A 26,528-nucleotide genomic window follows, 5' to 3' on the forward strand; every position below is an offset into this window, starting at 1 on the left:
TATAACGGTATAAAGAGTTAAAGGTACTATTCAACACAATCAAAGGGGTGTTTAAATATTTTACAATTCAAAGAAAGTCATAATTGAATTTCATATCTTTCTAACGATTATTCTTAAAAAAATAACTTTTATGCAAAAAGCTTAATATGGGAGTATATACAAAGTTGAAGATCATCGTTTGTCCTATTTCAACACGACTTGACTCATGCAATGGAAACATCTAAATAACAACAGTCAATTAAAAAAAAAACGAGTACAATGATGTACACGGAAACAAATTTCATAAAATGGTCTTTTCTCTAACAAATACTACACTAAAGTAGAAAATATTTTATTTAAGCAATTATACTTCAAGCAAAACAATACTATTTAAATTCAGTTTTTTGGACACTGAAAAAAGAAAATTATAAAAGCTATTGAATAAAGAAATAATATCGCAGTCCATGGTCAAAATGGGGAAAGGTAAATCCTCAGTAAGATTACTAGTTACGGACTTTCACCTTGCATAAGCAATACAAAAATGGGAAAATAATATGTAAAATTTTTGTTTTTGTTAATAAGGGTCATATCTTGTCTACTAATTTAAAGTTTGGATTTAAAGCTATATAGTGTATTAAACGCAAAGCAACATCAAATCATAATTCATTTGTTCTGTAGTAGTAGTCATCACCAGGCGCTTCTGTAAATAGGTTATTCAATTCCTCCTTGATCTGAGAAAATCCAGCTCGCTTACGAGGATCATAGTGCCAACACTTCAGCATGATTTTGTAGAACCTATTTATAAATAAATAAATTATATATTTTATTATTAAAGACTACTTGGTTTTACAGCAACTGCAACACTTATTATAAACGATAGAAGCCTGATAAGTTATTTCTGGATCACAGGTGTATCAATTCGAAACAACCATATCATTGCATCAACTGGATGGTAAATATTGAGTATACTCAAAAAGACGTAAATTATTGATCCTACTTTTAAAACATAGGTGCTACCAAATGTGTTCAAAGAATGTTTTAGTTGTAGTTTTGGATCCTGCGTTACCATTCGAATACATAGTTGAATATGTTTTTGTACTTAGAAAAATGGATAATAATTTGATTTCAAAATAACATAAACAGTACCAATCTTTTGCACTATATGTGCATTTAGACAATTAATGTCTCTTCAGTGTTGTTTAAAAGCCAAATTTTAAGTACTTCATAAATGATAATATAGTTTACATATAGTGGTATAAACCTAACCTCAGACCACTAGTGAATAAAGGATTTTCGAGCTAATTTTTTATCAACATTTATATGGAAAATGGTATGTAATAGTATGTTCATATTCTATATTAAGTGGTAATAGTACGCTCTGTAAGAAAACTTACGTGTTAAAAGAATTATCAATTTCACGTCGTGATACATAGTGATTACCGAGCTTTATAATACGTAGAAATAATTTAATTTTGGATGTAACGCGTATTCTGATTGGCTGACGTTGTTTTGTTTATCAGCTAATAGACCTAATTTTGTCACGTAACCGTGACGTCATCAACGTTTTTTCATGGTTTACAACGGTTTGAAATGGAGTTTAGAATTAAATTAAAAGAAATGACTGTAATATTTTTTTCTGTCTATTCGAAATAACATAAAAAATGTGGTGCACACTTTAAAATAACCCGCTACGCTGTTTATTCAGTGTGCACCACTTTTTTGATGTTATTTATTCATAGACAGAAAAATTATTACAGTCATTCCTTAAATAATTAAAATATGAAAAGTTAAAACAAAATGTAGATTCGAAGTACAGACACCACCTTCGGCAGTATATAAGTACGACTAAATGAGAACCAATAGCAAACGAATCACTATATTTCGCTCCTGTACGGTACAATTAAGTATACTAACAGTCGGTTTTAAGTTTCTGTTCTAATTTCAATTGATGTTGTTTACAGTGAGTACAAATTCGACAATACGTCTCATTTGGTGTCGTCACATTCGAGAAAAAGAGGACGGATTTGTGGTTGTGACAATTGTAAATATGAGTTGTCATTTAAGACTAAGATATTCGATAATAGTCAAACAAATCGTGTTTGCGAGGGCGTTCGTAGCGTCTTTGATAGGAAAACTTCAAAATTACCAATTGGAATAATGGATCAATAGCTTCCTTGAAAGCAGAACCATCATGCAAGGAAATTCAAGATAGAAACATCAAGCGTTTGAATACCGTATCATATTGGATATATAAACTCAATATGCAGGCGGTGTTGTAATAAGTTTTACAGTTGATATTTTCTTCATTAGAATTATTTATTTAACGATTGTTGATTGCTTACCGTTCAGTGACAATCGTTTCATGCAAGTTTAGAACAAGAACAAATAAACAATTAAGACCAATAGCTAGCTCCTGTAAGAGAGGCAGTTCTGGAATGGGTTAAGGTAATTTGGACTGCCACTTAAAAATGAGGATGTATTTGAGAGGTTCCGCAATTTTACTTTGCAACAGGCAATCTACGAACAACTCAAAGATGCAAAGGTTCATTATCTGCAGAGACCGTGACACTCTCCCTACAGAAGGCATCGGATTTAACCTCCCCATTTTGACCGAAAGTGGCTACGTACTTGTACATACCTCACAGCTAAAGTAAAATATCAAAAATACCAAACTCCAAGGAAAATTCAAAAGGGAAAGACTCTTATCAAATGGCAAAATTAAAAGCTCAAACACATCAAAGGAATGGAAAACAGCTGTCATATTCCTGACTTGGTACAGGCATGTCCTTATGTCGAAAACAGACGCCCACTTTGGCAAAGGTTTTACTGCCTGTCGGAAGAAAACAAAAGTGAACATATTTCTATTCTCAAGTCATCCATGGGGTGTCATGAAAATTAACAATTGGTTGAAAGGTCACTGATAAAATGTTATATCTAAAAAAAACAATAATTTATATCTCCTAAAATTCGATATTTTTTTATCTGTGTATATAATTATATTAAAGGACAATAAAAATCATTGTAAAACAAACAACACCACACCAGACCGAAAGAAGATAGACACTGAAAGAGGGACGAAAGATACCAGAGGGACAGTCAAACTCATAGATCGGAAACAAACTGACAACGCCATGGCCAAAAATAAAAAGACAAACAGACAAATAATAGTACAGATGACACAACATAGAAAACTAAAGACTAATCAAAAACTGGGGGTGATCTCAGGTGCTCCGGAAGGGTAAGCAGATCCTGCACCACATGTGACACCCTTCGTGTTGCTGTGTTATTACAAAGCCGGTAAATAGTCTAATTCGCTAGGTCACATTGGTGAAAAGGGAACGGGATTGTAGTTACGACATAAGGAACATATCCGATATCATCTGTGAAACGGATATTCCATAACGGTCAACCAACTCGTGATGGCGTCCGTAAAATTTACAAAGTGATGATTTCAACTGCACCATTTGGAAATCTTGGTTAAAAAAATGAAAAGGTCACAATTGGGAAGCTGAAATCATCTTTTGTCGTAAAGTTTTGTTTTCATCCGATCCTCATAGTCAATTTCTAGATATAAATCCTAATCAAATGGCAAACTCAAAAGCTCAAACACATCAAACGAATGGATAACAACTGTCATATTCCTGACTTGGTACAGGCATTTTCTTATGTAGAAAATGGTGGATCAAACCTGATTTTAAAGCTAGCTAAACCTCTCACTTTGTATGATAGTCGCATCAAATTCCATTATATCGACAACGATGTGTGAACAAAACAGACACAGTAGATAAAAATTTCACAAATAGGGGTACAACAGCAACATGAACCCCACCAAAAACTGGGAGTGATCTCAGGTGCTCCAGAAGGGTAAGCAGATCCTGCTCCTCATGTGGCACCCGTCGTGTTGCTCATGTTATTATAAAGCCGGTAAATAGTGTAATTCGGTAGGTCACATTCGTGAACAGGGAACGGGATTGTAGTTACGACATAAGGAACATACCCGATATCATCTGTGAAACGGATATTCCATAACGGTCAACCAACTCATGATGGCGTCCGTAAAATTTACGAAGTGATGACTTCAACTGCACCATTTGGAACTTTTGGTTTAAAAATGAAAAGGTCACATTTGGGAAGCTGAAATAATTCCTTTTGTCGTAAAGTAATGAGCTGCAAGCTCAGCCTGTTGTAGCAAACGGTTTCACTCCGTTTGATTTGTATACACTTTCAGTTCTAAATCCTTTATTCGCCAAATTTGGAAATATTACAAGCGTTCCATTCTGACTTATTGTGAAAGCTACAGTCATATTTAACTTAATACTATTTATGATGCAAAACAATCGTCATTTTAGAAATGCGTGTAATATGTTAACGTCAATAAAGGTTCTATGTGAATGGTTACACTTTTGAAATGATGTAAAACAAAATGTCTGGAAAAAAAGTGATAAGATAACAAGATGTCAACATTTGTACCAAAGATTCCAAGAAATAAATTCAAAAGGGTAAATCCATATCTAAATGATATGATAAAATTTGTTCACGTGTACTTAGTCATTTATTTTATTAACGTAACTATGAAACATTTGTTTTACAACTTAAAGTAACTTAAGGCTGATACATACACATCATCGCAATGCTCTGGTTTCTTCATTTTATAGCCACGTTTGACCATACCCGGAACATCTCTACTTTGCACACCTGGATACGGAGTCTCACCTATAAAAATATTCTATATTGATTCTTTTTTTTTTCAAAAGAGTTGCAAGTCGGTGATAGGGCAATCTTGATTTTGCTGTAATAGTTATACACCGTAGACCAATAAAAATATATCAATACGTTTGTGAAATAGATAAACGATAAACATCACTTTTCCTCTCATTTATTTTGTAATTTGCGGGTATTTCCAGAACTTGTTGTCTTATGTCACTCAAAACGTTTGATTTTTCTTCAAAGTCAGTTAAACTACGTACTAGTATATGAATCAATATGGAGTGTTTGTAAGTTTATTGTCTACCGTAAACAGTATCAGTATCAAAACTAAGGGTGAGATTTCAAGACATCGATTACAAGACAAAAATACTTCTAAAGCAGAATACATTTAACAAATATCATCACATATTGGTATGCCAGAAATGGTAAAATAAAACATTTCGCTGAAGAATTAATGTTAGTCGTAGCAGAGGTTTAGAACCACTAATTTACAGTCTGTAAATAAATTACCAAAGACCGTTGAATACGTACCGAGAGAAAATATTTCCCACATAACGATGCCAAAGGACCAAACATCACTCAATTCATTTGCGTATGCTGTGGTTTTCATACACTCTGGGGCCATCCATTTGACCGGTACTCTTTCCTGCAAACAATTGATAATAGAAAATAACATTATATACTCAGCCAAACATAAGAAATTATTTGTGCAAGTGACAATGGAGCTTTTGATAAGACGTGGTGTCTTTTTTAAGTCCAATACGGGACTCCTTTTTCAGCGTTGTTTGTGCTGTAGTGAAAACTAACATCTCTAAATGTTTTCAAAATATATAATGGTTTTGAATAATTATTATAACAATTATGCCCTAGCAATAATTCAAATTTACACAGTCATAAATATCCAATATTTTAAAAATAAGATAAAAAAAGGATATTCCATATTTAATAAAAAATAACAAGTGAATATTCGATATAATCTGAAATGTTTTAAAAGACGTATTATTTTGAAAATTATTTTGATGATTGATAACATTACAATTTATTTTTAAACTACATCACTGAATGTAAAATACATACGTAAAACATAATTGGTCACATTTCTTTCGCATTATCAATTAAGTTCTTTATATATAAATGCAGACAAAACCTTCAAACGTTGTGGCGTTAAAAGTCTTTGCAATTCACCTTTTATGATGAATACAGTCTAATATACGACGACGATTCCACAATGTAATAATAGGAGTCATATCTCATTTTCAAGGGTTTTTTTTTAAATAGAAAGTAATTACTCACTATGCGATATAATGATTGAGACTACGTTCAAGCTTTGATATTAGGTTGCATTGTTGTTTGCTGCATAAATGAAAGGATTCACCTAAGTGAAATAAGCAATCGATGATTGACTTAAGATTTGTATTAGGTACAGCTATTAACTATTTTCGGCGAAACAGGAGAGTAACCCACGTATCTGTTCTCATTTTTCAAACCAAACTTTAAGTCGCAGTCATACATTCTATGACATAGTGTGCTGGTCGCACCTGTGTCTTTAGTTGTTATTTGTTTTTATTAATACTATTATTATGTAAGAAGGTTACTGTTGAATCCTAATTTATTTCGTGTAATCAAATAAATTATTCTTCTTTTTAGATAGAACCGTTTCGAAAATTATATAGTGAACAATATCAGGTATTTAAATGTTATATCAATTGTAAATTTACAGTGTTTTTCGCATCTTCCTCTAGATTTGCTTCTGGATCAGGACCAAATCCAGTAAGTTTCGGTTCATGCAGATCATTGAGTAACACATTACGTACAGCAAGTCGTCTGTGTACTACCTATAATAACATTCAGATTAAAATTGTAGTCACAACCCTTTTTGAAATAATGACGATTGAACAAAATATATCAAACTATATCATTAAACATTTTTAACTTCAACAATAAACAAGGAACAGACGTTTTGTAAGTATTACTAACATAACATATAAAGCTTCATTTAAATTATATTATATGAATTATGATGAAAATTTCATTAAATCTACGATATATAAATTGAATTTGAACATCCTTGAGCTCTGATGTTTATTAAGTATAAAACCTTTTGAATAACTGGATAATGTTAGGTTTTTGTAATGAGTTAACGCATTTGAAACATAGATCAAGATAACGACAAAACAGACTATCGGGTTTACATAACTGAGACAGTACCTCAAGAGAGAACCAGCAAAAGATAAAAAATAAAAATACTAATACGCCCCGACAAAGTAAATCATTTTTAAATGAGAAAAAAAATACCGAGAAGCAATCACGACCAAAACGTACAATAAGCAACAACATAAAATTATACTTTGAAAACGAAAAGCAATCTTTAGAACACAACATACTACACAGAACATAAAAATAATCAGCTGAAAATAAAACCCATTAAAACCCAGGGAGAACTAAAATGCTGCGGAGGGATCAACAGTTCATTCACTACTGACAGCCGCTTTTTACTTCTGAATACGTTGATGATCATATGGCATCGTACAAAAAAGGCTCATTAATAGTCTCCTGTCTCAACATTGGACATCATCAAATAAATGAATCATTGGTAACTTGATTTCTCAGTCCTTTCGATGGTTGATAGAGTCGAGCATTGAGTATGTCAAATTTTGCGGGTTCTTGAGTTTGAAATAAAAACATTGTCTTGTAGGACAAAAATGGAACAAGAAGACTGCTTTCGCGAAAATCGACAGACACACTGAGAAATAAAATATCAAAATACACACCGCTTAAAACTGATGTAAGGTAACAAGAGGAATCAAGATAACAGGACCTAATTGTTGCAACAAGTGTAAAACAACACGGTCAACCTAAGCATGATGGCGTCACTAAACAGTTAAATGGGATGACCTGACCTATAAGTTTTGATTGTCCCACTGATATATCATGACTCATGACTTTCACTTATTTGACAGAGACTAAAATCTTTTAATTCCCGAATGTGTTGTTTTCCTCCACTGTAGTTTAACATAATTATTTTTGTTGAAACACATATAGTTTCGTTTGTTTGTTTTTAAATATCATATTGTTAGATTTTATATTATACACTGAATTAAACACTAGCATTTCTATTTTTTTTATGATAGCCTCAATCTGATTGTACTGTCTTACAATGAAAAATTCGTAATAAATCATAAAATTTATACATACTTTGTTAGAGGCCAAATAATCCATTCCGTTACAAATACCAAACGCCATTCGGAACAATCTCTCCTCTAATTCTACCGTAACATTTAATCTAGCAGACTCAAGAAATTCTTTCAACACTCCTTTCGAACAATATTCTAGAATCATCATTGGACCACCTACAAATTATATAATACAACTTTATTGTTTGTCCTTTTAGTGATGCATTCACGAAAACTCAGTCGCTGTCAAATTGCACAGCTGATGACTTGCACAAATTAAATAAAATACCAACTGATTCATTGTTAATGTGTATTATAAATTCGGTGGTATTTTGCTTCGTTAATGGCATGTTTTACTATATATTAAGTCTTTCGGAATTATTCATTCTTGGCTTTTGAATGATTTAGTTTGAAAAGTTTCTGATGAAAGTTAACTCAAAAAAGTTTTTCGGAGGCACGAAATAATCAAGTGTTATTTTCATTTACTGCACTACTTGGTTGATACCACTCCTGGTGCTTTGGAACTGACATGATTTTTAACAAACCTTTTCGTAAATATCCGATGATGAATTAAGAAATTATTAAGAAACTTAGTTTCCAACTTCACCTTCAGTTAATTTGGTTATTTGTTTGTTTGTTTGTTGTTGTTGTTAGAATTCGTCTGGTCATATAGATCTTCTGATGTTTTTTGTGTAATATATAATTCACTTTCAATGTTTGGATTTGAGAGTAAGGAAGCCTGATGAATAAATCAAGAAAAGCGCTTCAAGTGTTCCATATTGTTTTGTGTAGTGTTTTTCGTCGTTTTGTGGTAATTTTGTTTTACAATGGCGTTGTCTGTTCATTTTCATCGTATTAGTTTGAATGTCTATCTAGCATATTTTGCCTCACTTTTACAGAATATTGTCAGTCTTTGATTGACAGATTACAATTCAATGCCCTTTATCACTTATAAATCTTATGATTGCTATACCAGTTATTTGTATAAAATAATTTAATTATATTTACTCACGGACATCATCTTCAACTGATCCGATGAAATCCAAGATATTTTTGTGATGTCCCACTTTTGTCGCATAAAAATTTATCTTCGCTCTCATTTTTACCACATTTTCCTCATTCTGGTCATCTTGAATTATAATATATGATTGCATTTAGTAACAAATTTAAAATAACTTTACTCAATGCAAACCACAGGTAAGTACTGACTTTCTAGTTCTGATATTTCAAGCAATTAGTAATAAACAATGCTTACAATAATTTCATTCTAGACACACTGCTTTGTTTTATTTGAATGGAAGATGATATATGATTTAGGCCTTGTAATCGCCTTGATACATGTAATAAGATGCACTATTCGGATTATTGGTCATTCATTAAAATTCGATGTAACTATGGCGTATCATATTTTAATGATTATAACCACGTGAAGTCAGAACACTTCCCTGCCCCCTGACTGTCCCTCTGGTATCTTTCGTCCCTCTTTTCTGAATAATTTTTTGAATTTTCTAATATTTCTAACAGATAGCCAAACCTTATACATGTTTACTGAAGTAGTTAACAAAGAGACAAAAGGAGCATATCAATACTTTTTCTATGCCAATATTAGAAATTAAGTTCACACTACAGAACTATTAGTTATTATGTTTTGATCTAAATGAGAGCCGTTTGTTAGTTTATATAACATACATTATGACATGAAATGACAGCGGAATCTAGTATTGATTTCAAAGTTTCTAGTGTAATTGTTTCACATTTTTCATGTCGGGGCATTGAAAAGCCGACTTTACGGTATGGGATTTTCTCATTGTCGAAGGCCGTTGGTTGTCTGTAATTGCTTACCTCCACTTTGTTTGAACTTTGTTGGAGTGCTGTCTCATTGTCAATCATACCACATCTACCTGTTATTAAATCATGTCTTTATTTCAAATAACATTGAAACGATATCATTTTGTCTAAATATGCAATAATGCTGATTTGCTTTTACAGTCTATGACCATGAATATAATTTATGTTTAGGCACAGATGAATTGCGATTATCATCGCCAATGTATATATGTATTAGGTCAAATTAATACAGATAGATACCAGAAAACAAGTTGAACGTATATGTTGATACAAAGTTTCAGGAAGCCCATATCATTAGTTTGCTAAAACAATGCGGCGAAATTTCCATTCATGGCCATAATGTAAGAATATATAGGTATTTGGTAAACAGAATGTTGTTGAGTGATGCATCTGGAAACGTATCACAAGTATAGGATAAAGGCTAACACATCAATTCATGTATTCATTTGCAACATTAAAGCATTTGTAATGATCAAAAATTATTTGCAGAGAAATAATAATAATTTAACCTTTAGCATTTAGTTTTAATTCTGGAGTATGCGATAAGTTGATTCTACAATACCTTTCAGGGTTTTAGCAACAACTGTTTTAGCTTCTTGATGTGTATAGTATTGTGCTAAATATATGATTGCAAATCGTCCCTGTGTAAGCTCTGATTCTAAAGAAACATCCTTTCTAGACAAAACCCAAGATTTCTCTCCTTTGGTATCCATACCACCGTAGAAATATATGTCATCATCTTCTTTTGAAATAAAAGCACGGTTCTACATAATAAAATGATTTATACTTTTAAAGCTGAAATGCTATAAAAATATGAAATGACATATTAAATAACAAAATCGACGATTAAGTTCTTCATTTAATATGGATGCAATTTACGATTAACTTATAACTCGTTTTGCTTCAGTTCACAGTAGGTTTATATCTATCAAATGGAATTATAATTTAGTATGTATATACTTCAATTGAAGTAATAAGAATACTTACATTCAGCCCACTACTTGTACCACGTACTCTTATGGTATTTCGAATTGTGCGTATACCTGCAGTAACTTGTTGTTTAGCAGGCTGTAATCTACCTGTTCTTCCAAGAAAGACTAGCACGGCAATAACAGCAATCAGGATTATAAGAAAGCCTAACAAAAGACAATAGTGTTATAGAAAATCTAGCATTGCTTGTGAAAAATGAAATTAACTCTCTATTATTGTATTCCGTTCAAAACGAATTGCTTTCGAATTAGATTTCGTAATACGAAAAACATTGAAGCCGAGAAAAATAATTCATTGCTGAGCTATATTATAATAATTACTTAAATATAATTACCAGGTCAATTTGGCCCGAGGGAGCTTGGATTTGTTTTTATAAGACCTGTGATTTTTGAGAGTTTGAACATTTTTATTAGATTTATGATTTCGGATTGTCCCTTAGTACTAGTATCTGTTCTCTTTCTCTTTGTTGTTTCTTGAAGATTTTTAAATTAAACTTTTCAAATTTGTTGCCTTCAGAGCGTTTTTCTTGAATTTTTTTCCAGAAAATGTCAGATCCAAAAATGGAAAGCCGAAGATTAATTTGCCTTCTTGAAATGGAACCATAGATTCTGAATAATTCTTGTAAAAAAAGTCTACAATTTATAGGTACCTTTACATGGATTTAGTGTTAAAACACAAAGGAATTAAAAATCAAATCTATTCATTCACGTTTGTTTAAGATAAAGAAAGAAACATTCGATTTAAATGTATAATGCTGTATTGTATTTGTTTGGTTCATTTGTTTTGTGGTGAACTTAACTTTTTGCAATATATAGCTAAAACTCATTTCAAAAATTACCTGTTACTAGTCCACCAACTCCACCGCCCGATAGTCCAAGATCTAAAAACATAACAAGTCAAATTACACTACAAATTTCGATTATCAGCTAGCCAGGCCCCTATCCAGAGCATCTTGTCGAGTTTTACTATAAGAACAATGTTTTTGTTCGATCATTTCTTTTTATTTGCCTTTGATTTATTTACTAAACGCACAAAAGGAAAGGAATGCGGTAAACTGGAAAAATTTTGTTACATCAAAACAAATTAATTTCAGATTTATTGAATATTGAAAATAAATATAAGAAGATATGGTATGAGTGCCAATGAGACAACTCTCCAAATCACAATTTGTAAAAAGTAAACCATTATAGGTCAAAGTACGGTTTTTAATACGGAGCATTGGCTCACACCGAACAGCAAGCTATAAAGGGCCCCGAAATGACTAGTGTAAAACAATTCCAACAGAAAAAACCAACGGTCTAATCTATATTGATTGATTGATTGGTGATTGCTTCACGCCGTATCAGCACAAAAAGGCTATATCTAATCTATATAAAAAACTAGAAACGAGAAACACTTATGAACCACATAAAAAAACGACAACCACTGAACAACAGGTTCCTGACTAGGAGAGGTGCAAACAAATGCAGCGGGTTTAACGTTTTTTTTTTTCAGGCGCCAACCTTCACCCTAACCTGAAACAGTAGTATAGCATTTCAATATAGAAAGACACACTATAAAATATCAATTGAAATGGTCTAAATCGAATAAAAAAAAATATTAACAAAAACAAGTAAACATACAGAGAACGAATAGATTGGATCTATGAGACAATATAAATACAATATATAAAACAATGTCAAAAAGACAACTATAACAACAAAAAGGCGTTAAATAAAATAACGTACATAGGTAACCTTAAATATAAAAATTTTGTTGTTAGGAGTACGGAAATTTTTTTTTGAAAAAGCATATTTGAGATAGCGGTAGCCTTATAAGGCTTGACCAAACATAATTATAAGGGATAAAAGAAAAAGAAAAAAAAATATCCTAGAACCACCTCCCAGAATTACCAAACTTAACAGGAGCAGAACAAAAACAGTTTTATCGATAGGGCTTTCATATGTAATAGCCAACTTATTTGTTTATTTGTCTACGTGATAACAATCATAATTTCACACGGATTTTGAGTGCATATTTAATATTATTCAAACAATATATCAACTATTAAACAACGACCTCTAAAAGTTTTTGCGTCAATCGTTTGCTTATCGTTTTTCTGTCTAAGTGTAACCTATAAAATTGAGAATTGAAATGGGGAATGTGTCAAAGAGACAACAACCCGACCATAGAGCAGACAACAGCCGAAGGCCACCAATGGGTCTTCAATGCAGCGAGAAACTCCCGCACCCGGAGGCGTCCTTCAACTGGCCCCTAAACAAATATGTATACTAGTTCAGTGATAATGGACGACATACTAAACTCCAAATTATACACAAGAAACTAAAATTAAAAATGATACAAGACTAACAAAGGCCAGTGGCTCCTGACTTGGGACAGGCGCAAAAATGCGGCGTGGTTAAACATGTTTTTTGAGATCTCAACCCTCCCCCTATACCTCTAGCCAATGTAGAAAAAACAAACATACAACAGTACGCACAGTAAAATTCAGTTTAAGAGAAGTCCGAGTCCGATGTCAGAATAGGAAACAAAAGAAAATAAACAAAATGACATTAATACATGAATAACAACAGACTACTAGCAGTTACTGACATGCCAGCTCCAGACCTCAATTAAACTGATTGAAAGATTATGTCTTCATCATATGACTACCAGGCACAATCCCTCCTGTTAGGGGTTTAGTATTATACCATCATAAAATATATGAGAAGAACATAACCCGTGTCATGCAAACAACTGGTTTTAAAACAAAATATGTTTAATTCCGATGCAAAGACCCTATAAGTGAATCAATATTAAAGCCAAAATATGCAATCTTTAATGACCTGACAACAGTATCGTAACTATATCCCTTCTTAAAAGTGTTTAAAGGTTTTGTTAGCTTTTGAGGTGAATACTGACATTTTTGTGCTTTGTAAAGAATATTACCATAAAAGATTGGATGTGAAATACCCGAACGTATAAGATGTCTGCATGTTGAGTTATATTTACGAATGATGTCCTTAGACCGATGATAAAATTTAGTAAATGTTTTGACTAGTTTATGATATCGAAAACCCTGGTGTAATAATTTTTCAGTAATACATAAATTTCTCTTGCTAAAATCTAATACGTTGTTACATACACGGGCGAATCGTACAAGTTGAGATATATAAACACCATAAGATGGTGACAAGGGAACGTCACCATCTAAAAATGGATAATAAACGATAGGAAATAAAAAATCATCTCTTTTATCATAAATTTTTGTATTAAGCTTCCCGTTAATGATATAGATATCAAGATCGAGTAAAGGACAGTGGTCATTGTTAGTATTAGCTTTATTTAAAGTAAGTTCAACAGGATAAATTTCTTTAGTATGCATACTGAAGTCGTCATTATTGAGAGCCAATATATCATCCAAATATCTAAAAGTATTGTTAAATTTTTGTATCAGATGTTGTTTCGATGGGTCTTTGCTGATTTTAGTCATAAATTGTAACTCATAACAATACAAAAACAGGTCCGCAATAAGTGGTGCACAGTTAGTTCCCATTGGAATTCCGATAACTTGACGATATACGGAATCTCAAAAGCGAACAAAAATGTTATCCAGTAAAAATTCAAGGGCAGATATAGTATCATAGCATGTCCAATTGACATAGCTCTTGTTTGTTGCTACTAAAAAATGACCTAAAAGAGTTTGAACATATGTATTCGCATTCCGACTTTTTAAATGCCCATTTAATTAGGTCTGTGAATTTTTTCTTAATAAGAATATGAGGCAAAGTGGTATATAGAGTAGACAACTTTGAACAGATTCAAAATCACCAATATATGCATGCAATTTATCAAGTACTTCCAACGAGTTTTTGACACTCCAAAAGTAGTGAATTCCACTATTTTCAAAGTCCTTATTTGAACAATTTTTTATCAGGTTTTTTATTGTACCAAGTGTACTAGTAAGTAGAATAGACAATTTAGTTGTGGAACAATGATTTTTACACGAAATAAATCTATATTTGTAAGGTGATTTGTGTAGCTTCGGAAGCCAGTACATAGTTGGGACTTTCATTGTATTTGGTTCTGCTTGTAAAGAAGTAGCTAATAGTTTATGTTTGTTACAGATATCGTTTTCTGAAAATGAAGTTATTTTACCGGTAAAAGGTATAATCGTCAAGCTTTAATGCTTTGTCTGTATTGATTCGACTTCTTTAGTTCACATTTTGGTCTTCATGTCTGAATTTTAAATCAGCGGGTTTTTCTCCCTATCTAAATCTGCATCACTAGCAAGATGAACAACAAAATATAACTTAGGGTTACGATATTTAACTCAAGGTTAAAATTTAACCAAGAGATGAAAACAACCGGGTCGTGGTGTCAAACGAATATGTAAGCAGCTTCAATGTTAATAGAAAATTTCGATATTTTGTCGAGTTTAATTTTTTGGCGATTATTGTATTGTGCTCTAACTTTTAAAATAAAAAGTGTTTTGACACACTATTTTTTTTTGGCAAATTAATACTGCTTACACCATCTCCATTGCTATGAAATTCTTGCTTTTGAAATCATGCCAACAGAAAATTATATAAGAAAATTACAAAGGCTTATATGAAGTGAAGAAATAATTACACATACATTTGCAGATTAATGTGTCTGGAGCATTTACCTCTTCCACTTTAGTCTGCATGAAGGTGAAGTTTTCTTCATCTTGTAATAAGACTTGTTTTTATAAGACGAAATCTTGACAATTTAGATAATATTTTATTAAATCTGACTCGGCAGAAATCGAGCATACAACCCCTTCATAAAGTTTTTGTTGTGGTTATGATTAATTCTTACTAATAAAGTAATGTTTGTCTATTTAATTTTATACCCAATGAATCTCATAAATATGATTTAATAACACTGTTGACACAGAGATATGTCTCCCCTGTCAGCAGAAAATTCGTAAACAATCTTATGAACAGTAACATTGCTAATCAATACAAAGTCGCCGGACATTGATCTAGGGGGCAGGGACACGAAATAGTTGTTTTACCGATATGTATTGAAAATAATGCAACTTTGTACAAAATCTAGTTGATCTATCACAAGTTGTTCCAATAATACTGACCTAAGCAGACAACTTAACAATAAAAATTGCTAATTAATTCAATGTGACTGGACCATCACCTCAGGGCAGATCCTAGAAATATTTGTCAAACTGATATGTACTGAAAGCAATGCAATGTTATAGAAATATGATTGATCTATCACAAGTAGTTCCTAAGTGAAGATTTGGAAATTGCTAATCAATTCAAAGTCACTGGACCATGACAAAGGGGATAAGGCCTTGGAAACGTTGTCAAACTGATATGTACTGATAGTAATGCAACTTTAAAGAGAATATCATTGATCTTTGACAAGTAGTTCCTATCAAATTAACTTAAGCAGAAAACTAAACATTGAAAATTGCTTATCAATTGAAAGTCGACAGACAATGACCTAGGGGGCAGTACCTCGAAATAGTCATCAAACTGATATGTACTGAATGTAATGCAACTTTTAACAAAATATCATTGATCTATCACAAGTAGTTCCTATCAAACTGATAAAACTTAACAAATGTTGACTCACCGTTGCTGCCGTCTTGGCCGCCGGACAAGAAACTCCTATATCTCGTTTTACGCGACTTTCGTCGCTGGCTAGACATAAAATATAATGCGAAATACCTTCTTCGGTAGTAACAAATGAAAATTTTGTCGGAACAGAACTGCTGACAAAGTGAGTATCATTTCCGTAATTGGTTGTCATGTTAAACCAGTATGACGTTGTTGCTGATAAGCCTGTTAGGTCAAATGTTGTTGCCTCTTTATGAACCTTAAAAACCTTTGTCGAATTATCTGGACGCACAAGAATAATCGATATCCCTGCCCTTTCATAACATGTTGGGGCTTGAATCCATTGAATGCTGACACTGGTACCTGTTGCTTTTAAAACGGTTATATTCGAAGGACTGAAATCTAAATAGAATTGTTATATTGCAGCTTGTCGAATAAGAACATGTTATCTGCGTATGTTATAACATCTTGACTAACAAAACACTTTATTATATACTAAGTAGTAAATACAGATAAATTGTATGTGTAATACGGTCAACGGGAATCGTGCTGTATCAGCCATCCGTGATGATATCGGTATCCGTCACGGTTGCAAAAGCTTTATCACACCTTTAATCTGTTTGACGTCACGTCATCGATATCAGTCACTGTCGCAAAGGCTTTATTAAACGGCATGTCACATAAAAAAAACATATTCTTGAGGTATATAATAAAGTGTATATGATGGCTTTTTCAATATCTCACACCGTATCAACCCTCAACCAATACAATCCCTCGAGCAGTTGATACGAATGTGATATTGAAAAAGCCATATGATATTCTCTATTAATCGCACATGTATGACTCCAAATACAGAATCTATCAGTCTAATAAAAAATAAAACGAACAAATAAAAACATTACAGGTAATATTTTCTGCTGGTTTGATAATTTTGATCAATTCAAAAAACAAGACGTAGAGTAGATAACTGATTTTGTTTTAAGTTAGGACAGTATCAGGATGTTATATTTGAACGCAAATGCAAAATGTAAGACAATATGACATCATTCATCCCAGAAATTGCAAATCGTGTATTTTATTGTGATTAGAAATATAAAAAGAAGATGTGCTAGGATTGCCAGTGAGACCACTCTCCACAATAGACCAAATAACACAGAAATTAACAACAAAAGAGTTCATTTGACATTTACCGGTTGGATTTTGTTATTACTTCGTTTTAACACAAATTGTTTGCGTATGTCAATTGTAAATCAAAGGTTCATTATTGGACACTATGAATTTCTTACCACCCAAAGCATAATAAATTGAAAATGATATTTTAACTTATTTTAGTGAAAAAGGTCTTAAAAGTAAAATAACAAAAATACCGAACGAGGAAAATTCTTAACGGAAAGTCCCTAAGCAAATGGCAAAATCAAAAGCTCAAACACATCAAACGAATGGATAACAACTGTCATATTCCTGACTTGGTACAGGCATTTTCTTACGAGAACTTTTTTCAAATCAAAGGTGTCAACCATTGCTTTATTCCTAAGTAGCTCTGGTCAATTTCAAACTGTTTTTATCAGTCACTGCAACACATATATAAGGGCACCTATACCAATATCTCATAAAATGGAATTGGATATCAAGTTTTCCCTTAATATAAGGTTAAATAACTGACAGACCACATCATCAATTATTTAAATCAGTTATTTTGCATTAACCATAATATCTTTCGCCCTCATGTGTGTATCTCATACTAACATTCAAGCAATACGTGTATTAATGACACACAATAATACATTTGAGTCTTATAGTTATGCTAATTTGAATGACGACTACTAGACATATTTTTCAGATTTGTCTTGCCCATCGGTAGATTATATTTGGGCAAATATAACAGGTGATTTCAGTTTATGTTCAACATGCTGTATTCAATTGTTAAACGTAGACGAGATTTTGCTCGTTTACATATCCTTCACATATACAGATCAGATGTTATAAAAATGTGTGAATGTTATCATCATTTCATGAATATTATATTTTGCTAGGAAAAGTTTATGGCAGAATAATGGAAACTAACTTACAGTCTTGAACACCATTAATGTTTTTAACCATTCCAATCTATTGAAGAGAAAGATAAATGTTTGGTTATCTTTGATACTTATGCAATAGGATACTTTCTACGTTTTTCATGTATGTACTATGGGGCATAATGTCAAAATTTCAACAGAGTTCATTAATTTGAAGATGGGTGAAAATGAAATAAAAATAATCAATCTTAATCAAACAGTTTTTGTTTACGTAATATAATCTTGATAAAAGATTAGAAAAAAAACTGATTTCCATCAGCTTATCTGATTTGACTTTATCTATCGCGTAAAAAGATTAACTACACGTACCTTTTTTGTAATGCTTGATTGAAGCATTGCAGAGTTAAACACCGAAACTTCAAGTAAATAAACATCATTTGCAATGTCACCAATTGGAACTTTCATCCAACAATTGTTAATTTCAAGTTGTGTGTCTATCATGAAACAATCATCCATCCGAACACAGTAACACTCTTTTGGTAGTTTTTCGCAGTATTCTCGTGTCTAAGGTAGGGGAAAAAACAAAGGACGATGTACGATAAGTGCAGTATTTGGCCCCTTTATTTGTAAAAAAATTGAATATCAATATCTGGGGAAAAATTTACCTTAATAACATATTGAAGTTTTGTATTTTATGAAAATAAAACAAGTATTCAAGTTCATTCAGGAAATCGATTATGAAGGAAACTAAAAATAAACCATAAATTGATGTCTATACGGAAAATCCTACTTTTCCTACTCTTCTTTGAATAATTAGAATATGAACGCAAATGAGAACATGTAAGATATTTTACATACGGTATGTATGATAAAGTATCAACATTATATACATAGTTGTTCTGAACTGCGCTCATGTCAAAATATTAAAAAATTATCATGTACAGTCGTTGATTTTTGGGTGTGTTTTATTTTTGTTTGACAACTTCCGGATTTTAGTTGCCAGGGAAGCTGTATATCATCAAAAACAACATATGATACTGCTCTAATAATATATAATTATAGAATGGTAAATGTGATACTTTTGTATCCAAAAACTAGACTAGTTCCAAACAAAAGAAATCATCAATACACGAAACCACCACTCATGTTCAGAGCAGACGTCATATGTAACTTAGCTCTCCATCTCAAAGCATAAATTATAATACAATGGTAAATGTGATACTTATTTGTCCAAAAATGTGATATATTATAGGGGGATAAGGCATGGGTTCCATAAAAAGTTCCAAACCAAAGAAGTCTTTGGATAAAATACAAAAATACAAAGATGTGTTAAAGTATGAGGAAGATGAATGCGTTGTTGTACAAGGTGTTAAATTATACTAAAAGCCTATAGGTGTAGTATATTTCCAAAACAATACAATTCATACTTTAGCGTTCGCTGTCTTGATCGTATTGTTATTTTGCAATAAGACTTCCTACAAAAAGTTGCACTTCTTTAAAAATAGAAAATGCAATTTCCCATGGACACTCCTTTTACTGCTAAAACTGTGCCACTTTTACTATTAAGTTTCGAAATAAAAAAATATCCTAGAATGGAAATATTTTTTTTCAAAGGTCAAATCATAGGGCTGAGCTGCATATGTTCAACATTTATATGGCTCGAACTTCTATGAGTTTAAACCTATACTAAAACACTGTACTGACCCTCCCTTCACTTTTGGTCTTTCTCAGAATTCAATTTGGCCGCTATCCATATGTATTTATGCTAGTAACATTCCTACGTTGTTTCTCTAGGAGATGAAGCATAGAGATCATATATGGGAACCAGTAGGTAAACAAAAGTATAAATATCTATGAAAATTATATATCTTCCCCAAAAAAGGTGTGGTTTGTGAAACACTTACATTTGTTATGGCAATCACAATTGCAATAATAAAAAGAACCAATGAAAAAGAAAAATACAAGGTAAATAATACCAAATGAATCCAAGACATGGGCACATGCAAACAGCAGATCATTCGTTAAACTCTGACTTTGTATAAGTTAAATAATGTGCTCTGGAAATGGAAGCATATATTGCTGCGCATAAAAAAATAATAGCCTAAGTCTTATATTATTGATTTCTATAGCTTCATTGATTGATGTGATCGATTGATTGATACATGTTTAAATTCCAGTGACAAATTTTTAATGAATTCCAAAAAAGAAAAAATCTGCATTGAAATCCTAATCCTTGCATCAAAGGTAAAGGTTCAACCATTCATTGAACTTCTTATCGTAGACACTTCGCAAAAACCTATTTCATTGTGTAAGAATCAAAGGATATACGTGGTCGAAGTCAATGTGATAGCAACGTTACGACAATAAAAAACATACTTAGGGGTCAACGTTAGACATGTTTCTTTGCATGGTTTCCAGCTACAAATTGACATAATTCTTAAATAATTTTTCATGTATTGTACATAGACTATCAACTATCTATTTCAACAACAAAATGTTTAAATAATAAATAAAAACATTACGATATACCAAAGGACAACAACTGACGAGATTTCCGAAAAGCACATGGACACGAGGCGGGCTAGTCTCAATCAGTTTAAATTTACAGGATAGCATAAAAGAATAATGTTTTTTTTATGATGTTGATGTATAAAATATTCTCCGCCGATATGAGAATGTATAGAACAGCATGTTTTTAAATATGTAGATAAGTTATTTTAATCTTGCTTTTATCGATTTTTATGTTTTATTACCTTTGTTTGTATGTCAAACGTATGCTCGCTTCTGACCTCCTCTGTTTTGTTTACTTTGAATTTAAATGACACTTTCTTTATACCACTGTGTTCATCCTTGGCAGACACAACAACACTGAAAGAAATGTTACTTTTAATGAAAACTTCAAACACGATTAATAAGTTTAGTCATTATAATAGTAACTAGTTTATCATATTAATCAAAAAAGTAAAAGAAGACGGTTGAAAAAAAGGAATAACATTTTTTCATAACAATTACAAGTTGGTCGGTTTAGGGTGTGGGGAGTTAATTCATGTTCTTAACAGCAACTTGATGGTCTTAAGTCGGTATGAAACAACTACAGTATACACAGTTAAGAGTATTACGAAGATTAAACTCGAAAATTTGACAATAGAACTTTACAAATTACACTTTGTTTATTGGTAAAAAACTGTTGTCTCATATATTTCGCCTTTCTTATCAATTTTTAAGTCACAATTATTAAACAAAGAAAGTAGTGAAATAAAAAAAGTTTACCTGCTAGAGAAAGGATACTTTCCATCTTTTATGTTAAGATCTATCATTGGTTCGTATACAAAAGGTTCACTGCTATCAAAATGAATAACGGTAGAGTCCACTTTTGTATTACCCATGATATCAAATGCTCGAACCCAAAATTGGTGAGAATCTCCATCTTCTATATCAATTCCATCTAGCTTAAAGGTAAAATTTTCCCGAAGAGGAATAACGGGAACCCATCCGTTTTGTGGTATATCTGTGCTGACTTTTCCATGCCTGGTTTCAAATCGTACAATGGAGTTTATGTTTTTAATAGCCGTTTTATTTCTGACGCCCTCAGTGTCATCAAATATCGGTAGGATTTTCTTGTAATCGACTCTACTTATATTATCACTCAGTCTTGGTGTATAGTCTAAAATCTTGGTCAGAAAATGACCCTTTTCGTGCACGTTGTTTAAAAAATGATTAGTCCATGACACATCAATGTGTGGACTAAACTTCGTCATCCAAAAGAAATGCGTTTCATTGGATGCAGAAGTTGCATACAAGCGATGAATTTCACTGGTAATTATTTTTGACGTGTTGTCATAAATGACAAATCTTCTGGCATATTTAGAATTATTCGCTCTATCATTAACTTCTATAATAACAGAATAAACACCTGGATCTATTGGTTTGTACGTAGGAAACTTTATGGGGTTCTCAGGAAGTATTTCCTTTATATAATCCGGAACTGGATTGAAGTTTGTTGTTATATCTGGTTCTCTTAAACCTGTATAATCGATGCTATACTCCATTTTCCAAATTTCTATGACATATTTTCCTATCCCCGATAGCTTGTCAAACCATCCAGACCATTTTGGTGAAATTGGTGACTTCAAATTATAAGAAATTCAATTAAGCATATTTTATTCAATAATAAACGGTTTATTCAAATGTCACATTTGATTAATATGAGAATAATTTGAACTGTTGAAATATTACTTGCTGTCATTTACTAAGAAAAATCTCGTTCATACCTGTATAAAACAAATCGATAAAATGGTGTAACTACTATGACTATAAGCCAGATTTTCCTCTTAGTTGACATATTAGATATACTGGTATGGGATACTTCAATTATTTTGTTATTTTTGTATTTATTTACTTCTTTTTTAATGTGATGCTATTACACATTCATCTATATATATATATATACACAAGTCTAAATTAAAAACAACGTTCAACTCTATGATTGCGTTGGATAAAAACCGCAATTTTTATAAGTGTGCATGTAAAATAAATTTCTTGGTAGAGGGGTCAAAATACAGCACAGACAACATTTTCCAAAAGACCAGTAAAGTGAAAAAGTATATTTTAACAAAACGCATTTGACTAACAGGTCGAACAACAAATGTTCTTAAACCCTGCTGACTACCATTGGTGATTGCCAAATAAACGGATCATCGATCTAATAAATGGATCTTTATTATAAATTTAATACTAAATAAAAAACAATAAATTTGTGAAAAAGATGGTATACCGCAAACAAAAGGTGCAAAGGTTTTTGTACACCATATCCGGATTTCGACAATTAATGTCTATTCAGTGATGTTAGGAATAGGAACGGTATTTAGAAAGCCATACAATTTACCTCAATTTAGGATAGACTCTTGAATTTTGAGGAGTCAAAATAGGATGAACGGATCATATAAACCCGAAAGCAAATATAATACAAGCCCAAACGAAAAAATATAAACAAGTCTAAATTGAAAACAACGTTCAAACCTATGATTGCGTTGGATAAAAACCGCAATTTTTATACGTGTGCATGCAAAACAAATTTCTTGTTAGAGGGGTCTAAATACAGCACAAACAACATTTTCCAAAAGACCAAAAAAGTGAAAAAGTATATTTTAACAAAACGCATTTGACTAACAGGTCGAACAACAAATGTTCTTAAACCCTGCTGACTGCCATTGGCGATTGCATAATAAACGGATCACCGATGTAATAACAGGATCTTAATCATAAATTTAGTACTGAACAGAAAACAATCAACTTGCGGAAAAGATGGTATACTGCAATCAAAAGGTGCAAAGATTTTTGTACGCCATATCCGGATTTCGACAATTAATGTCTCTTCGGTGATGTTAGGAATCGAAACGGTATTTGGAAAGCCATACAATTTACCTCAATTTAGGATAGAGTCTTGAATTTTGAGGAGTCAAAATATAATGAACGGATTATATAAACCCGAAGGCAAATATATAATACAAGCCCAAACGAAAAAATATAAACAAGTCTAAATTGAAAACAACGTTCAATCCTATGATTGTGTTTGATAAAAAAACTGCAATTTTTATACGTGTGCATGCAAAACAAATTTCTTGTTAGAGGGGTCTAAATACAGCACAAACAACATTTTCCAAAAGACCAAAAAAGTGAAAAAGTATATTTTAACAAAACGCATTTGACTAACAGGTCGAATAACAAATGTTCTTAAACCCTGCTGACTGCCATTGACGATTGCCAAATAAACGGATCACCGATGTAATAAATGGATCTAAATTATAAATTTAATACTAAACAGAAAACAATAAACTTGCGGAAAAGATGGTATACTGTAAACAAAAGGTGCAAAGGTTTTTGTACAACATATCCGGATTTCGACAATTAATGTCTCTTCAGTGATGTTAGGAATCGAAACGGTATTTGGAAAGCCATACCATTTACCTCAATTTAGGATAGACTCTTGAATATTTTGAGGAGTCAAAATAGGATGAACGGATCATATAAACCCGAAAGCAAATATAATACAAGCCCAAACGAAAAAATATAAACAAGTCTAAATTGAAAACAACGTTCAAACCTATAATTGCGTTGGATAAAAAACCGCAATTTTTATACGTGTGCATGCAACAAAAATTTCTTGTTAGAGGGGTTTAAATACAGCACAATTAACATTTTCCAAAGGACCAAAAAAGTGAAAAAGTATATTTTTACAAAACTCATTTGACTAATAGGTCGAACAACAAATGTTCTTAAACCCTGCTGACTGCCATTGGTGATTGCCAAATAAACGGATCACCGATGAAATAAATGGATTTTAATTATAAATTTAATACGAGACAGAAAACAATAAACTTGCGGAAAAGATGGTATACTGCAAACAAAAGGTGCAAAGGTTTTTGTACATCATATCGGATTTCGACAATTAATGTCTCTTCAGTGATGTCAGGAATCGAAACGGTATTTGGAAAGCCATACAATTTACCTCAATTTAGGATAGACTCTTGAATTTTGAGAGAGTCGAACTAGGATGAACGGATCATATGAACCCGAAGGCAAATATAATACAAGCCCAAATGAAAAAATATAAACAAGTCTAAATTGAAAACAACGTTCAAACCTATGATTGCGTTGGATAAAAGAAACCGCAATTTTTATACGTGTGCATACAAAACAAATTTCTTGTTAGAGGGGTCTAAATACAGCACAAACAACATTTTCCAAAAGACCAAAAAAGTGAAAAAGTAAATTTTAACAAAACGCATTTTACCAACAGGTCGAACAACAAATGATCTTAAACCCTGCTGACTGCCTTTGGCGATTGCCAAATAAACGGATCACCGATGTAATAAATGGATCTTTATTATTAATTTGATACCAAACATAAAACAATAAACTTGCGGCAAAGATGGTATACCGCAAACGTGAGACGTTTATTTGGCAATCGCCAATGGCAGTCAGCAGGGTTTAAGGACGTCCGTTGTTCGACCTGTTAGTCAAATGCGTTTTGTTTAAATAAACTTTTTCACTTTTGTGGTCTTTTTGAAAATGTTGTTTGTGCTGTATTTAGACCCCTCTAACAAGAAATTTGTTTTGCATGCACACGTATAAAAATTGCGGTTTTTATCCAACGCAATGATAGGTTTGAGCGTTGTTTTCAATTTAGATTTGTATATATATATATATCCGAAAACAGTTTAAAGAAGCGATATTCCATGTTTTGAAATTTTTAAATGTATCAAAAACTCATTTTTAATAGAGTAAATTAATACAAACTCCTACGCACTGTTTGTTGGGGTTTCTTTTTTAAAGCATCAACTGCAAGTTATAATTTCAAAATGTGAACCTCAATGGTTGCGGATCATTTAACGGCATGTTGAATGTCAATTATCTTTTTTTAATATTTTTCGGCGACTTCTGATTTTTTATTTATTTATACTGGCAGGTAAAAGTATAAGTGTGTTCATTAATTTGACACCATTTTCCGGTGCTGGGGGATAGTCTTGCCCCTTCCCTTTTTCTTTCGCAAGTAGTCAAACCATAGAATCACACTAAAATTAACAATACAACCGTCTTAATCAATTGATTCATCTAAATTATTCTTGACGAAGAATAGCACTAGGGAAAAATATTCCTGAATATAAGAGTTAATTATGATTATATGAAGTAAAATAATACATTCGTAGAAATATTAATAAAAATCTGCCATTCACTTATTTTTGTTTTCCATAACATGAATGACCCTTTTGTATCTTACGCCTCTCGACTCAATTGGTAAACCTTCTAAACCAATATATCTTGATCGCTGGTGTGCAATGATGCAACTTTCAAATTTTACATTTAAGTCGTCTTTATATTTTGATATTTTTCTAAATATAAACACAGATGGACGACTAAAAACTAGAATATATGATAAACGTGATGAAATTAAATTTTTTATAGTCAACCTCTTGTTTTATTACCACTGGGTTGATACCTGTACTGGTGGACTGTTAGTCCCCAGGGGTATTACCAGCACAGTAGCCGGTACTTTAGTACTGGTATTGTTTGATTTAAATTTGCTGTAATAAAATTTTGAACATCATTTTAAATTAGGGAATATATCTCCCTCATAAAAAGCTATGTTTCCTTGTTAGGATTTGGCCATAATTAATGTCCTTTTTGGTTTGATAAGTTCTTTGACGTTTGTTTATATTTTGGTTTTTCAAATA

General features: G+C 32.0%; 1 protein-coding gene across 1 annotated transcript in view; it reads right to left on the reverse strand.

The window, feature by feature from the left end:
* Positions 1 to 315: 315 nt before the first annotated feature.
* The window catches only part of LOC127730316 (uncharacterized), a 55,091-nt gene continuing 28,878 nt past the window's right edge, over positions 316 to 26,528 (reverse strand). The window contains exons 9-22 of the mRNA XM_052238648.1: positions 21,565 to 22,421; positions 21,048 to 21,162; positions 18,664 to 18,858; positions 18,349 to 18,385; positions 16,391 to 16,681; positions 11,536 to 11,577; positions 10,695 to 10,843; positions 10,270 to 10,471; positions 8,872 to 8,988; positions 7,882 to 8,036; positions 6,405 to 6,521; positions 5,218 to 5,332; positions 4,599 to 4,692; positions 316 to 774 (exon numbers count right to left, since the gene is read on the reverse strand). Of these exons, the coding sequence (XP_052094608.1) occupies positions 636 to 774; positions 4,599 to 4,692; positions 5,218 to 5,332; positions 6,405 to 6,521; positions 7,882 to 8,036; positions 8,872 to 8,988; positions 10,270 to 10,471; positions 10,695 to 10,843; positions 11,536 to 11,577; positions 16,391 to 16,681; positions 18,349 to 18,385; positions 18,664 to 18,858; positions 21,048 to 21,162; positions 21,565 to 22,421 (2,625 nt within the window). The 3' untranslated portion in view covers positions 316 to 635. The remainder of the gene's footprint in view (positions 775 to 4,598; positions 4,693 to 5,217; positions 5,333 to 6,404; positions 6,522 to 7,881; positions 8,037 to 8,871; positions 8,989 to 10,269; positions 10,472 to 10,694; positions 10,844 to 11,535; positions 11,578 to 16,390; positions 16,682 to 18,348; positions 18,386 to 18,663; positions 18,859 to 21,047; positions 21,163 to 21,564; positions 22,422 to 26,528) is intronic.

The sequence above is a fragment of the Mytilus californianus genome, unplaced genomic scaffold (assembly GCF_021869535.1).
Source record: "Mytilus californianus isolate M0D057914Y unplaced genomic scaffold, xbMytCali1.0.p SCAF_2, whole genome shotgun sequence".
Lineage (NCBI taxonomy): Eukaryota > Metazoa > Mollusca > Bivalvia > Mytilida > Mytilidae > Mytilus > Mytilus californianus.